Source organism: Crassostrea angulata, chromosome 8, assembly GCF_025612915.1.
Source record: "Crassostrea angulata isolate pt1a10 chromosome 8, ASM2561291v2, whole genome shotgun sequence".
Classification (NCBI taxonomy): domain Eukaryota; kingdom Metazoa; phylum Mollusca; class Bivalvia; order Ostreida; family Ostreidae; genus Magallana; species Magallana angulata.
Genome location: NC_069118.1, coordinates 39,948,575 through 39,965,521, shown reverse-complemented (window position 1 = coordinate 39,965,521; position 16,947 = coordinate 39,948,575). Strand labels below are relative to the sequence as shown.

At 31.0% G+C, this 16,947-nt stretch overlaps 1 protein-coding gene across 2 annotated transcripts; it reads right to left on the bottom strand.

Annotated features, from left to right (window-relative positions):
* Positions 1-1,658: 1,658 nt before the first annotated feature.
* Positions 1,659-16,058, bottom strand: LOC128160237 (protein phosphatase 1H-like). Of its 2 annotated transcripts, none has more exons than XM_052823535.1 (11): positions 12,029-12,473; positions 11,021-11,268; positions 9,330-9,483; positions 8,590-8,853; positions 7,913-8,025; positions 7,669-7,753; positions 7,020-7,138; positions 6,386-6,449; positions 5,893-6,000; positions 5,308-5,459; positions 1,659-3,623 (listed from the first exon to the last, which is right to left on the bottom strand). In XM_052823535.1, the coding sequence occupies exons 2-11, from the start codon at positions 11,233-11,235 to the stop codon at positions 3,488-3,490; spliced, it is 1,410 nt and encodes a 469-aa protein (XP_052679495.1). In that variant the 5' UTR covers positions 11,236-11,268; positions 12,029-12,473; the 3' UTR covers positions 1,659-3,487. The 2 variants fall into 2 exon arrangements, with proteins under 2 accessions (XP_052679495.1, XP_052679494.1); XM_052823534.1 differs by lacking the exon at positions 12,029-12,473 and adding an exon at positions 15,929-16,058 and having other exon boundaries at positions 1,660-3,623.
* Between the last annotated feature and the right edge of the window lie 889 nt (positions 16,059-16,947).

Sequence of the window (16,947 nt, the reverse complement as noted above, 5' to 3'; positions counted from 1 at the left end):
TTGTTAATATTACTGAAATGCAGTAGTGAAGTAAATTACGTGCAGTGGAGTGATTAAATTACATGTAGTGAAGTAAATTACCTGTAATGAAGTAAATTACATGTAATGAAGTATATTACCTGTAGTGAAGTAAATTAAATGTATTGAAGTTTAAATTACATGTAATATGAATTGATACTTAGTATCAATTAATACTAAAAATCCTGTATAAGTGACACATGGTGAAATGTGACAAATGACATGATTTGAAATTCTTTACTATTCGAAAAACTTAATATAATTATAACTTTTTCTGGGAAACCCTTTACTCATTGCTCATTAAAAGCATATTTATAACTTTGAAAGCACCAAATGTTCCTCTAAAACAGGATAAAAAAAAAAATTAAAAAAAAAAATTGCATACATTATAATTTTAATCATGCACTCATTTATTATGGCAAAATTGAAAACATAGATTTCGACTTAATTACATGTAAAACAGTAATGCATATTTCTTTAACACAGTAAGAAACATAGTTAATAAAGTTTTCAATGTAACAATTTTTAATGATTTACACTCTATAAAAAAAGATGAATTAGAACATCTATTTCTTTAATAATTTAAATTTTTATAAAAAATATTGGCAAGAAAGATTAATAAGTCTCATGAAATGATGTCAGGTAGGGCAATTTATCAGCATATAATAAAATTCATTTATATTAACACTGTACACTGGGAAATATTTCGCCCCCGTTTTATTTTCGCTCATTTCGTCCTCATTGTCAGTGGGCGAATTTACGACTGAGCAAATTCCAATGTCTCAAAATTATCTCTGTTTAAAATAAACACAACTGTGTCTGGGCGAATTCAAGATGGGGCGAAACTGCACGTTTTTTAACGTAGAAGAGCGAAAATAACATGGGGCAAAAATAACCCTGTTTACAGTAATTGTTAATAAAGATACAATAACAGTTTTATGTACAATTCCTGTGTATGAGTATAACAAATAACAAATTTTAACCATTTATAAATATGTTACAGTTCTTCTAGAGCATTTGTGTATAAATAGGTAAAATAAATAGCAATGATTGATTTTATTGATATAAATGAAAACAAAATCAATATTGCATTGAAATTATGTCAATTCTACTATTGGGACAGTGTACCCTTGATGGCTGATATATTCTAGCAAGTCTGACAAAAACTGGCTTCTATGAGCTGAGAAATGCTCAAGATGGCATTTTGCTCTAGGTGGAATGGAACCAAGCTTCAAACTTTAATGTGGCAGACTTGTGCAAATACTTGACTTGTGTTTCGTTTGCTGATTAAGGATGCATTTGTCCAAAGTCACTTTAAAAATGTCTGCATAAAGAAACTTAACGTTGGAAAATCTGCATCAGTGTAAACTAAATCTTGTCCAGAGAATGATTAAAAGGTTTGATTAAGTTCCTGACAACAAGTGATTAAGTGACTTTTATGTAAAATAAAATGCAATTTAAACCTAAATCAAATACACAATAACTAACACAAAATAATTTTACCAGGTAAGCAATTTTTTTTTGGAATGATGAGTTTTGAACCAGATTCTACCCAATATGTCTAATTTTAAAATTTGATGCATTAAAATCTAAATTGAGAGTTCTTTTAAACTATACAAAATATACACAACTTAGAAATGATACCCCAATTTCAGCAGCATACCCTGTAATATATCAGCTTAATAATATGAATATGTATCCAGACTAATAATTTAATAATTTTCACACAAATGAAATGCACCTTAGATAATTAATTTTTTTAATGCATCCTCAACTATTGAACCAATGAATGCAATATAATTTTACTTCCATTTCATATGACGTAAATCACCATTGTTTTAAGCAAAATTGCCTGCTGAGAATAACTTTATTAAAAAACTATTTATATTAACTAAAAAGATTTTGTTATAACAATAGTTCATATGATTAATCTAGAACGTGTACATACATTTATATGTTGTTAAAAATTTGAACAAATAATACAAAAACTAAAATATCAAATCTGTTGATAACAAATGATGCTATAGGCAGGCTACCCCATTCTGCATGTTAAAGATATGACTACCATATGACTAGCTGATTTTCAACATTTAATTTTAAAGCTCTATCTAAAATTGCACACTTAATAATCCATACATCCATATTGCAATAATTCATCAACCTTAAGTACATATTAAAATCACAGAAATGCATATACATTGAAATGTATTTTATTTAAAAAAAAACTCTCTATTTTCCCTCTCTCAATATGAAAATTGATAAAATAGATAAAAATCAAATATATAGTCTCAAATTTCTGTGTTTCATGCATTGTTACTTAAAAATTACTAAATTATGCCCACTCCTTTAATTAACCCCTTACTTTATTATTAAAATTTAATTACAATTTATCAATTAGATTTTAGGCCAAACAGTGTATTGGTTCTCAAACAAAGGGGCTTTTGGTAAAATGCTTTCACATTAATTACTTTACTTGGCCATACTGGGAAAGGGAATTACTAAGATTTAAATTTTAATTAAAAATATGAATATTGAGTTTATCTTCTTTGAAAATATTACAATAAAACTTTATAAAAAAATGTCCGCCTGTCACATTATGTTTTTAAAAATTTTGGCCCGAGAACCACACAATATTAGTTTTGGCCTTATCAAATATCAACTGATAGTTAATAAATTATAATTTTCTAGATATGAAGGGACTGTTTTGGCTACCTGACCTATAAAGTGTCAAGGTGTTTGTAAAAAAATGATATTAATACTAAAAAGACATCAAGACAAATTTGACAAAGTTTAAAGCTAGATAATTATTGATGTCAATTTATTGAATTGATCTAAGTATATATAGCAAATATGATACCAATGTCCACACGAACACTAGTAAATGAATATTTTCAGGTTTTTCTTTGAATTTAAATGGAATGTAAACAAAATCATCAACAGAGTATGGCTACCAGATAATCTCTGATAATTAACAATTAAGTAACAAGTTACATTTCCACTGAACAATCTAAATTGTGTGTTCACATTTCTAAAACAAACCATAAAACATGCTTTTGTGGCCATATCTCTAGTGCAAAAAACACGGCAATGTGTTCACATTTCAACAGCCAGATAGAAAAACTAATAGACCCTTCACATTTCTATCAAACAAGTTTCACACATGTGCACAATCATGTAAAAATCCAGAGTTTCTTTGGTATGTAGGTTCAAGATATAAATCCAAATCTCCCTTTGGAAAAGTCATCTCAATTCAACATTACACAACCATTCATATTTTTTTCTGCCATTTTTCTCACCGCCAGCTTTAATATTTGTCACCATTTTTCTAACTGCCAGCTTTAACATTTAACTGACACCATTTCTGTAAGTAACGCCATGATCACTGACCTACGTTCACAATTTAACTTGTGTCTGAACACTTTTTGATTCACCATGTCCATACAATCTGGTATTTTATCTCCATGTTTCGCTATGAATGTACCAGAGGAATGACAAACACAGAAATGTCATCAAAGGAGCCAGGTTCTCCATTCTTTCTTTTCCAGTTTCCCCCATTTAACGTTCCACGGGCGATTGTAACTAGTTCTTGAGCAGCAGATATGTACCTGTAGAAAAATTTTCATATATAATGACAATTTGTCTGACTCACAAGATTTATTTAATATATATGTACATGTACTAGCATTGAGTTAATAAGAATAATTTTTAAGCTGAAATTAATTTTAAGCTTTTCCATTTACAAATCTGAAAATAATTCTATGTGCCGGTCAATATATTCTGTAGCTTTAAAAGTTCAATCTTGTCTTTATAATTTCAAAATAAATGTCTTTTAGAAACAATAATATATATGCGTATAAAATTCTAGGAATACATGTGTCTTCTTTCAATACTGTTAACCAACTTTTGTTCAAGTGCGATTTTTGCGAGGTTTGCAAGAGCCTCGTCGTCAAAAATATTTTCTGCCATGAACAAATCTTGGTTCATGTCCTAATTGGGTGTGGAAATGGCTTAGTAATGAATATTAGTTGTTGCAAACCAGATTATCTCCTGTAAATCACGGAAATAAAGTTGTTGCAAAGAATACTGTAGATTCCTAATTAAACGCGGAATAAAATATAAATATAAGGAATAAAAAATTGGTGTAAAACTGTGAGATGCACATCTCGCGAATTTTAAAATCTCGCTTTTATATTGCAAACACATGTTCTCAACATGAAACTATGATACAAATTCAACATTTGCGATTTTATGTTCACACAATTTGAGGGAAAACGGTTGAATTGCGAAATTTAGTACTCGCGAAAAATAAGGAATTAATCTACAGTAGTTGGATCATAGTACCTGCCTCTACACTACAGACATCCCTTTTATATTCCTTTCAATCATTAATCAAAGGCCGGAACGGCCACAAAGGCGTCGAACTGACATTTAATTCTTTTATATAGAATGATATCAATAATTTGAATTTCTGTTAATTTAATAGTCGTGTATCAAATTATTTTAGACATAGAATAGAGAAGTATATGAATTATGTTTTGTGCTGCTTTAAAAACAAAAATAAGTTTATTTTCTTATAAAATAAGTATTGGTGCTTTTACAATGCAATAACTCATTATGGTTACAAAATTCGAAGAAATTTCAAAGTTCAAATAAATTATTTTCTTTAAACAATTTTCACGGGTTCATGATTTGAATACATTAACAGTATGTCCCTAATTATAATAATAAAACATACTTTTATTTATTTCAATTCCCGTTTGAAACAAGATTCCCTATGGTACGGTTGTTTACAAACAAATCCACGACACGTGCTATCTAAAATGCTCGACCAGACCAACTACATTATCGTGTTTATTTTTAGCAACAAAATCACTAGATACGTTTATCGCTTACATTTTTTTTGGAGACCGTGCCCGATAACAAATAAATTTACATCGCAAATTTTATTTCTATCGGGCACGCTCTCCAATTAAAATGTAAGCGATAAACTAAAATAATATTTAGTGAATTTTTACACCTGATTGTATTCATCCGCCATTTCTTGATTAAGCAAATTTATACTTATGCAATGAGTTGTCAATAACCAGGTAGGCAATGGTTTTTTTGTACACAATTTAGTTTAATAAATGGAATAAAAATCGTGTAATACGTTTAATACTTTAAGGAACTTATTTCTTATGCACATTTAAAAGGCGGTGCAGAGCATGAATTTGGACGATTGCCAATCCAGACGATCGCTAGAAGGCTGTCGAGCATTAGCTCGACGCCTTAAAAATAGTCTACATCTACCTCTTTAGGTTACGTGTATCGTATAACTGAAGAACGTTGTTCACGGACTTGTAAACCTCCTCTATCGACATCAAGTCCCACAATCCATCACTTCCTATCACCAACACATCATTGGTCTGTAAGTCAGCTGTTTTGAGGTCAAAAACACACACCTTGGAAAAAAAAATAAATATTACTGATTCAGAATGAAAAAAACATTCATTATTTGAAAAGAAACTTTTTTGATCATCATTTTCTATATATAAAATTAAATTATTACATGCAACATTAATAAATTCTAATGTCACAAATGGCATTGGAATCAAAATCAATTCGGTCCTTAACATTTGATTGATAGATTGATTGATTGATTTATTTATTGATTGATCTGGAACACAATTACATTTGTATAAAATTATGCTTTTAAAACAAGAGCTGTAGGAAAGATCAATAACTTTTCATCCAATTTAATGTAATCAGACTTATACAGAGAAATAATTTTCTAAATGAAAAACTTAATCATTTTTCTTTCTCTTAATTATAAGGACTTAAAAGAAATTTCAAGGACTTATAAGATATTGGATATAAGAAATGTTTGGCCCATACTTCTGGGTAAGCTGATAAGAATGGCTTCATAAAGATGTTTGAATCGTAAAGACGTAGATCATGGTCCCCAAATCCTCTTGCAACGCCTATGGTCTGCATAAGTCGAGACTGAAATAAAGCACAGAAAGGATTTACAAAGCATTCTACCAGAGTTATTGCCAACATCAAAGGAATGCTGAGGACATTATTCTTTAATATATACCATTATTGAGATTGAAGATTATTCGATTTGAATGAATATAAATTAAGAACCATCAAAGTTGCCAAGACTGAAGTAATTATTTTAAAGAAATATGAATTCAGACATGTTTCACAAAAATGTAATAATTATTCATACTTATTGAAACCATGCATATACATTTCAATACTGCCTGGACTCTCTAAACTGAAACTGCATTCTATCCAGATCTCAATTATCATTTTTCAGTATCTATATTATTATTTTTAATCCTTATGAAATTAATTATCTTTTAGTAATTAATATGTATGTCACCTTATTTCCTGTACTGGTTATTAGAGGAACTTTCAGATCATCTTGGTCAGCAATTTTGTAGCCCCTGTGTAAAATTAAAACAAATAATTTCTGCGTATTTGTGTTTTACTGCCTCTGAACCAAAGAAAAAATAATCAATTTGAAGTTTAAATGTCATTGTGTAGAAAGTCTTTTTAAGTGTCTTTAAAATGTAGTTTACAGAAAAATTTGACTGACAAAGCATTTAAAGCTGTCATTCCTAGGCATAATGACATATCATATTTGATTAATTTTGTGTTTGTTTATACTTCGAAAAGCATAGTTTATATCATCAAAAATATCAAAATATCACAAAACTGAGATTGCAAATTAAGTTTACATGTATTTTATGATGACTTACTTGTCAATGACAGTCATATATTAAAATAAATATGTTTAAATTAAAAAATATTTAATTTAATTAAATATTTTTCAATTCATTAATTTTAATCATATTCATTAATTTAATGAATATGATCATAAATGGCACTGTCAAACTCTTTCAAAAGCAAGCAATAATTCACATAAAAAAAAACAAACTAAAAACTAACAGTAGTATATGCCTTCCAAAATACTCAGTCTGATCTTTATACATTGGTAGCCATCATGTACTTACCAGCCGGCCATGAATGGGCCTCGATACAGAATGGGCTTGCCTATGTCACTCCGCGTGACTCGCTTCAGGTACTCGTAACAGGTAAACTCTTCATGAAGCAGCTCAGGCTTGGCCATACCCTAGTGATGGAGGGAGAGAGAGAATAATAAGTTAACACAGAAATCATTTTGATTCTGGCATTGTGTTTTAGTACATCGTCTCCTACTGATATCTTAAAAATTCAGTACGCTTCAAATTATTAAATCACCCAAAATATGGAAATATGTAACATACAGTTTATTATAGTACTGTAATAATAACATTCCTAAGAAAATTTATCCCAGAAAAAAATTAGGAAAGGGGATGAGTGGTGGGAGATGAGGTAATTAAGACTGTCCATATTTTGGTGCCTATGTTTTTGTATACTGAATGTGTATACATGTATATATTTTAATTGTTAGGGTGATTTGGGTATAGGTTTCTGAGGTTGATTTGCCCCTTTACAACTAACACAAATTCGCTGGCAACATTAATTACTATACATTAATCGAAGCAAACCATGTGATTCATGTAAAAAAAAAGAAGAAGCTCCGACTAGCTAGTAAATATTATTTAATGCTATCATTAATTCTCTTTTTCATATACTAGATAAGCAATGAAATTTACTCACTAACGCCAAAATTCTCTGTCGCTCTGAATACGGAGTCATGTCCCTTGATAATCGGACGGCCTTCCCTTTGTTATAAACCACAGCCCTTGTTACCATAACGACAAAATGTTAGTAAATGCATGATGGATGAATTCGTGGCTTATATTTATGAATCACATTAGAGCAAGTCAAGAATTTAATAGATATTTCCAGATCGGATGCAATTAAATTTTATAATTAATGAAGCTCATTTATTTATTACTACCTGCAGTCTCCAGCATTGGCTACAAACAACTTCCCCATGGCAAAAATAGCCACAATGACTGCACAACCTCCTCGTATGGAGAATGTTGACTTCTCTCGTTTAATTTGCTCATCCTGGATCAAAAATTAATTAAAATTGAATTAAAATTAGAATTATTAATTAAGATTAATTATTAATTACGATTAATTAGACATATAAAAATACTAATAAATTGTCAAATATTCTACATGTAGTGTCAAATATTCATTTTAACTAGTATGCAAGATATCTCTTCTCACTCAAAAATAGATTACATGACTGTACTCCTACTAAATTAATTAATCATTATAAGTTCTACTAATACATTCAATACATATGCATCACCATTCACCAAAGCAATTAACAACGATGGTACTCTATTTAGTAATACAATGATATCACCACAGCAATACTGTGGTTTCATCAATATTCGTTGAATACCAATTTTCGTGGATTTCGTTGTTAAGTTGATCCACGAAATTAAATGTTCATTGAAGTGCAATTTCTATTAAGATTTTGTATTGATAGGGTCATTGGCCTCGAATTTACATATCCTTGAAACTGTGATTTTCACTTTATCCACGAAAATTGATACCCTTAAATATTAATGAAACCACAGCAATACACCATTCCTAACAGTAACTGTTATACTATCTCACCATAGCAACAAACGACTCCTCTACTGCTCCTACAATAATACTGTCCACTGAGATGTTCCCTAACGGTCCAAACTTGTCCACCTCATTTCCGGAGCCGTTCTCCGTCTTGTTTTCCGAGTCATTGGACCAGAGTTTATATTTGATGACCTCTATACGGCTCTGAAGTCGTTCCATGATGTGTTTGTGGAGGAGTCTGGAGGTCATGAGGGCTGCGTCTGGCCCCGCGTGGCCGTCAAACATCCCAAAGTAGGTCAAAGTGAACTTCTGTTTCAATTTAACATTCAAAACAAAAACAATTTTGAAATGTGATAGAAACATAATTTATGTACTCATTGAAAAAACATATCATTAGTCAGAAATGATATTACAATGTACCTAAAACTGAATAACTGTTTTATTTTTTACTTATGTCAAAAAATACCAGTAATTTGTGAAAATGGGGTCGATATGTAAATAAAACCCTTAAATTTGCATCTAGCTGTTATCTTTTTTTATCTACAAAGGTTTTTTTTTAGGTCAAACAAAACCAAGACATTAGTATAAACTCTTCCTTATGTATTTTTTTGTAATGTGAAAGTGATGGCGATAATAGCCAAAAATAGGTCATTACGCTAATAACCAGATATCCAGTATTGCCTCTGATTATGCATTATTACAACAGGCTCATTAACCAATCAAATGCTACAAGTAATAAGTACATTTACATGCAGAGAAAGTTTTCTGAGTAAGGAGTAACCTACTGGAACTTTTCCTATTGCCTGCATCTCTGTCTCTTTTCCAATATCCGCAGATTCTGCACTGACTTCCTTCAGCTCACAGATCTCAAGATCTACAAAGTACTGCTTGAATGAAGACTGGTCCTCGTTCAAATTGCTTTTTCCTCCATTAATGCATCTGTTTATGTATAAAAAGTAAACAGTTACAATAGAAGTACATGATTGTACAGTAAAACACGGTTATAGCGAACACGCTTAATATAATGAATTGACGCTTACAGCAAAGGGATTTTCATTCCCCGTGACTATATTACATGTTATAAACTTGACGGATATAACGAAATACGCTTATAACGAAGCAAAATCACCCGTCCCTGGCGCTTCGTTATAACCATGCTTTACTGTACATAGTTTTCATTCAGTATAGCATGCAGGCCTTAACATCTAATATGTACTTTATTACACGCATTTAACGAATCAATTTTGTTTCGAGATGCTGTGGACATATCACTTTCTCATGAATGCATGTATTCATTATTATATTTTTTTTTTACAACAATGATGTCATAATGAAATTAATATGCATTTTTGACTTCTTAAAGCCTATAAAATGAAGGATTTTTATTTATTATTAATAAGGTGTTGTGTGTTTTTTTAATCACTATTAAATACAACTGTACTCTTTAACACAATTATAAATACAAGTAAACTCACAGGCACCCAACATTAAAACTACCGGAATTTCTTTTAAAAATAAGATATACATTTCCTGTACGAAAAAAAAATAACCTTGTTATTATTAAGAGTAAAGGAAATTATCTTACTGATTAAAAAAAGAAATACTTTTGTTGTTATACTATACCGTAAAGGAAATAATCTTCCTGAGTGAATAAAATTAAAGGAATTTGTACTTTTATTTTTATAATCATGGATCCGGATGTTTAGATATCAAACAAGGACATAAAAATCTGATGCTGATACCACTGTACTGTTAAGTTTGTTGATTATTCTTTGTGAATCAGGTGTCCTCAAATTTAAAGTACATAAGGTACTAACATTTACTAGTACATGCAACCTAATATATATATGTCAGCATATTTGTTTAGAGAAGATACTGACATGACCTGACAACTTTATCGCATTGGGAGCAGAATTATGATAAAGCATTTATCAATTTATTTATTTTTTGGCTGATTATATGCATTTTAATATGCTTTGATATATCAGAAACTGAAATATAACTAACATCAGCAATTTTCTTTCTTGTATAATCTACTGAAAGAGATTCAAGTCAAACATTGAGCATATCATATCAATGAATATATATACAGGAACACAGTTATACCAGTAATATATAGTAAATGCACACAAATTAGAAATGTGACAAAACTCAATTGATCTTCAATTTTTACAATAAAATATCACAACTACCGGTACACAAACAAAATTTTTTACTGGAAAGACTCATATTTCATCCAAAATATTCCTGAGATAATGGAGACTTTCCTTTTTTGTTAAGAGTATTTTCCATGATGTATTTCAAATATTTAAATAAATTTCATGCTATTAACCTCAGATCTTTTCATAAATTGTTATGCAGTTTCATGTCATCAAAAAATCTCAACATACTTATTAAGTTTACACCTTCATAAACATGATAATTTAAAATACAGTTTTCTAAATAAAAGTTTTTAAAAAAAATAATTATTTCATACTCTGCATATCCTGCATTAAATGGCAGCTGGTCACTGGGGGTTACAATGGGGCGATTAGCAAAATCCTGCGACACTTTCAGCTTCTCATCATTAAGATGGAGGAATTCAGGTCGACTGTACTCGAACTTTGATGGCTTCGAGTTCTCGTCCTTTGTTTCCGTGGATAAAAACTTATCCATGGTGGTGTCGAGGTGGGACTTGAGTCTTCTCAACATTGTTAGATTTAATGAAGGATAACCTCGTCAAGCCTATAATTGTGCAAAAAAAGAAAAAAAAAATTAATAAAGGATTTTAATAAAAAATAAACTTAAAAAGGCTAGATGGTCAACAAACTAACCTAAAAAATTAAGATTAATATGAATTGTTAAGCTATAACTATCATTAAGTAAGGGAAAAAATCATTTATTTTCCTCATTAATTTTTTTTTTTTTTCAATATTTTGATAATTATGGAACTCTTCTTTCAAAAGGAGATCATTACAATCTAAGACTAGATTGAGGCCACCGAGCCCTCTTAAAGTAACATTTCCACACAACTGATATAAATAAGATACCCGATACTCCACTTTTTTACTACAGATAGGAAGGATTTAGAAGTTAATGGGAGTTTAACATAAATTTATCATAAAGCTTCAAATCATGGAGAAAGTTGGATATGGAAAAAATTTAATAGGTCTTAAAATAGGACTCATGTGCAGACCCATTAATTACTATGTGAATTAAAAAAAAAAATGAAGTCTTGAGGGTTAAAGGGAGTCTGTCCCACTCTCCTCAACCCCCTTACCCTTTTGATCTGGGCTCCAGGACTCACACTGCATTCAAGAGATATTAAATTCATTTTTGCTTATGTGGACTCATAGAGTTATCAAAGTCAGACAAACACACTGGAAAATTTAAATATTCATTAAATAAAACTATCAACTAAACAAAACCCCTTTCATGAAAAATTTAACAATTCTTCCCATAAACCATGCATTGATTTTTTTCATCAATTGATTGATCTACTAACCAGTGAGAGTGAGAATTGAACATTTGATCCAACATATAAGCCAGCTTGAAAATCCACAAGAATTACTCCCTCAAATCTATATTTTGTTGACACCATATATTCCATCACTAAGTACATGAAGATCACCCCAAATATAAAGAATTGAATCAGATAATTATATAAAAGATGGACCAGCACAGCTTTTAGTTTTCATAAGTCGACAGATCAATCAAACAAAACTGATTCATACACAAATTTACAGCTGTAAAAAAAAACTTGTACATTGACACATGCATATAGCTCAGATTCCACATGACTTGTCTGTTAACGCGATGTTAAGAGGTCGCTCTTCCTCTTTCTATTTCCCATACGCTGTCACTTAAAATAATATGTCAAATTTAACTGACGATAACTATTTCCTGATTGCGACCCAGTGACGATGCTTGAGATTCAATTGAACATTTCGACAATATCAGGAAACCAGTTTTCATTTTATATTTAAGGCATAAATCATTTTGGATCTATAAGGCCAACGCAACTATGAATACATGATCCAATACTGCTAATTTAAATTATACAAAAATGATAATGAGATGTAATGAGTAGAAAATGGTTGAAAGAGGAGCACTCCAAACTATTCTTTTAAATCTTCTACATGATTTTTACTTTCAAATCACATTCAATTTAATATGAAAGCCTGTGTATATTTTTACATCTCCTTCTACCAGATTGCGGCCATCATCAATTGGTGCGCATACCAAACACAGGATGAATGACCATCTTTAAGTCCTCCTTAAAGATAGCTTAAAGGTGTTTAAAGGTAGCTTAAAGACGATCTTTAAGCCACCTTTAAGCTATATGTGTTGCTTAAAGGTGGCTTAAAGAAAGCGTAAAGATGGCTTAAAGGCAGCTTAAAGACTATCTTTAAGCCATTTAAACCACCTTTAAGGACAACTTATAGGTCCTTAATGTCCAAACTTCTTTAAGCCGCCTTTAAGCCACCTTTAAGCCACCTTTAAGCCATTAAAAAAATTTAATTCAATATTGTGCTTAATTCCAACAAAATGTATTAACTTTATGAAAGAAAAGGTAATAAACGGTTTTTGTTCTAGAAAGAAAAATGAAAAAAAAAACACAAAAAAAAACGGCCACGGCGAGAATTGAACCCGGGACCCTTAGTTTACTAGCATCACCACACTTCCTCTGCGCTACGGCAACTTACATGTATATAGATATAGTAGATATACGTTCATCTAATTTATAGCTATAAAAATGTAAGAAAGAAAATGAAATCACTTCTTTTATTAAATGCATTGATACTATTAGGGTATATTTGTTCAATTTCCCGCAATTTCCCGGTTTTCATGATCGCGGCGCCCTTCCAATATGTTTTTAAATATTTACATGTAATTGTATGTACATGATTTTTAAACTATCAACTCTATAACAAACAAAATTACCAATTACCGGTGACGTATTTACTGCATGTGGCAATTGCAAATGACTTGTACATACAATTGTATGATGTGCCAGGCCGGGTATATTTGACATATTTACCCTTATACATATATTTAAATAATCAACCCCTATTAAGATCACCGGTACATTAATTAATTAGCTTCAAAATTTTACTCTTACATACATGTATCGTTAATTTGTAGACGTAACATCTTTGAAACCCAGAGCTAGCAAATAATACTTTGAAAATGAATTACAAATTTAAATTAACTTTTATTCACTAGACTTATCGTATACTCGTACATACTAAGATTCAACGCCTTTAGAAACCCTGACGTGCACCTGGGCACACGACACACCTGTTGTGTATATCTTGTATATTCTGTGTTAGTTCCAGGGGTTTTCTTAAGTTGGACAAACAATAGACTTTAATTAGATATACACAAACATGCACCTGGGCACACGACACAACTGTTGTGTATATCTTGTATATTCTGTGTTAGTTCCAGGGGTTTTCTTAAGTTGGACAAACACTAGATTCTAATTAGATATACACAAACGAACAAAACTATGTCTAGACAAACAAAGCAGTAATATCCTGCCCGATATAACAAAGGCAGTTGAGAGTCTTTTCATCTTTAACATGTATCTAGCAGACCTAGAGTTAGAAATAATGAAAATTGAAAAAAAAAAATACAAACCTTAAACCGATTATCAAATTAAATCATGCATTTTTGGTTCATTATCTTTATTTTGTTTAATAACCGGATGAACTGAGAGAGAGAGAGAGAGAGAGAGAGAGAGAGAGAGAGAGAGAGAGAGAGAGAGAGAGAGAGATTTTTTCACCTATTAATTTATAATAGGAAACAAACATACTTTAATTAGTTTTATGCACATATTAAGATATAGGGACTGCGCTCACCCCTACAATAATTTTGAAACCTCCAAAAAATTATAAAGAATTTTATAACGGCAATCTGTGTTCATCGGAGCGGTGCTGATGATAGCGATCTGTGTTTAATGGAGCGACGATTAAAACCGCCTGGAACACCCCCCCCCCTTCCTTGCTTCCTTGGAAATTATATTATCACTCGGATGACCCCCTCCCATCTCTATAAAAGAGCTTTTGCATTTGATATATGTTTTTATTGTTCAGCTTGATCAATATTGACTTAAAGGCCACTTAAAGACAGTGTAAAGGCAGTGTAAAGAGAGTGTAAATGCCACTTAAAGATGCTTAAAGGTGGCTTAAAGGTGGCTTAAAGAAGTTTGGACATTAAGGACCTATAAGCACTTGCTTAAAGGTGACTTAAAGGCCGCTTAAAGGTTGTATAGCCTTTAAGCTCCTTTAAGCCACCTTTAAGGACTTGCTTAAAGATGGTTTTTCGCCCTGTGAAATTTTAAAAATAAATAAAATGAATGCTGAATACTCTATGTAATTTAAAGAAGAAGGATATTTTCTTCTTATTTCCTTGTGGGCGGGTTGATGGTTGGGCAAGAGTCAAGCACTTATTCACTTATTTTAGTTGTGGAAGTGTCCTCTAAGTATCTTCTAATTACTATTAGTTTTATCATTTTTATAAGATGGACATCTACTGGGAATTTCATTTATTTTCCATGTTAATTTTTTTTTTTTTATGGGGGGTGTTGGGGGTGTTTTTTAGAAACAAAATGTTTAATATGCCCAATGCAATTTTGCCATAATGTTGACATTATACATGCATGACCACAGAAGAAAATGTTTGCTACAGTTTAATTAATCCTGCTTTGAAACACGTTCATTGCAATGGCTATATTATCTACCTATATTTTTTCTCCACAAATAGTAGCACTTTTATTTATCTGCAAACCCTGTTTACTAATTCTGAACCAACAACAAGGGTGTTTCTTCATTGTTTGAACAATCCCCGTATTAACAGTACAAGCTTTCATCTTCATAGGATGCAACCCCTTACTGTACTTCAAAATAAACAGGAACAATACTGCTATGCATTTAACATCAGGGACAATGAATACTGGTTAGAAGAGCAATGAATACTGGTTAGAAGAGCATCGAGGTGCACTTGATGACAAGAAGAATTGGCGTCCATATGTACTGCATAACACTGATTTCAAGATTAAGTCTATAAGTAATACAGTATTGAAGAAGTGCGCAGGATAGTGAATGTTGCAGCATAATTAATATACTGAGAATATTCTCCTTTTGAAGAGTTGATGTGCCTGTTTATTTTTTCAACAGTGTGCAATCCATTTTACATAATGCAACATCGCAAACCCGGGTTTACAAGAAACGTTCAAACATATGCAAATTTCCGATAAAAAAGGGAAGTTATCTTCCAAAACAATTGCATATCCTACTCATATCACACATTGCACTAAATATAGAGATAATTCGGATCATTATACTAATTGCATCGATTGATTGCATGATTGATGTTCGGTCCCCAATGAAAGACAGCCTACCGTTTTTGGTCCTAAGGTTTGCAACGGCATCTTCTCAAAGAAATGACATTTCATTTTTTCATGGCTATATATTTCAAAAGTAACCAGAAATCGGGGTGGGCGGATCTCTTCAGTATGTTTTCTTGTTTTCATAAACAGGAAGTGCGCATTACCTGCGTAGAGTAGCGTTTCCGCATTGAAATATACTGTTCATACATTGCGTGATCCCTTAGACGCTGAAGACCTAAGAACGTTAAGAATTAATGATGACGAATAAATAAATAAATAAATAAATGAATAAATAAATAAATAAATAAATAAATAAATAAATAAATAAATAAATAATGAATGAATGAATGAATGAATGAATGAATGAATGAATGAATGAATGAATGAATAAATAAATAAATAAATAAATAAAAACTAGGTTCCTACAATAAAACATAATTTTAGTGAATTGCAATAAAGATTTGTATTTGAAATAAATCTTATAAATAATAGCATTAAACATTTGCAGTTACATTATGGTTGCACCTAATGCTAGAGATATGATATACTACTTATGTCGAAGCGAAAGCGTACAGTATTTTCATTGCAGATTGGAAATAGTTACGTAAACTTAAACCATCTGGACGGAGAGTGTCTCGATTTTTATACGGTAGAAAACTAGAATAATTTATGCTCGTCAGGTCCATCCTTCAATCATAAAATTCTTCTTTAAAAAATCTAATTGGATCAAAACAGCACAAAAACTTAACAAGCAATTGAATCATAATATCTATAGAAGTGTTTCTTATTTTCTTTGACAAAAAAATATTGTTTCTTGTTGTAAATTTTTTAAAGTACTTTTTAATGTCAACCTTAAGTTACATGCATGTATGAAGAAAGCAATACACTCTTCGAAACTTGATATTAAGGATGATTCTGCATGCGATTGGTGTTGAAATAATAGAAAAAACACAATATCATGCAAGTTATATGGCCCCCTCCGTCACCAACATTTTTAATTACTCAGCCCTCTCAACTTAAATCCATAATTT

Excerpts from the sequence above, each read along its gene's own strand:
- LOC128160237 (XM_052823534.1), bottom strand. The coding sequence starts at position 11,235 with ATGTTGAGAAGACTCAAGTCCCACCTCGACACCACCATGGATAAGTTT. Across the intron at positions 9,484-11,020 it reads TTTAATGCAGGATATGCAGA|ATGCATTAATGGAGGAAAAA; the intron begins GTATGAAATAAT and ends ATACATAAACAG. Across the intron at positions 7,139-7,668 it reads GACAGAGAATTTTGGCGTTA|GGTATGGCCAAGCCTGAGCT; the intron begins GTGAGTAAATTT and ends CTCCATCACTAG.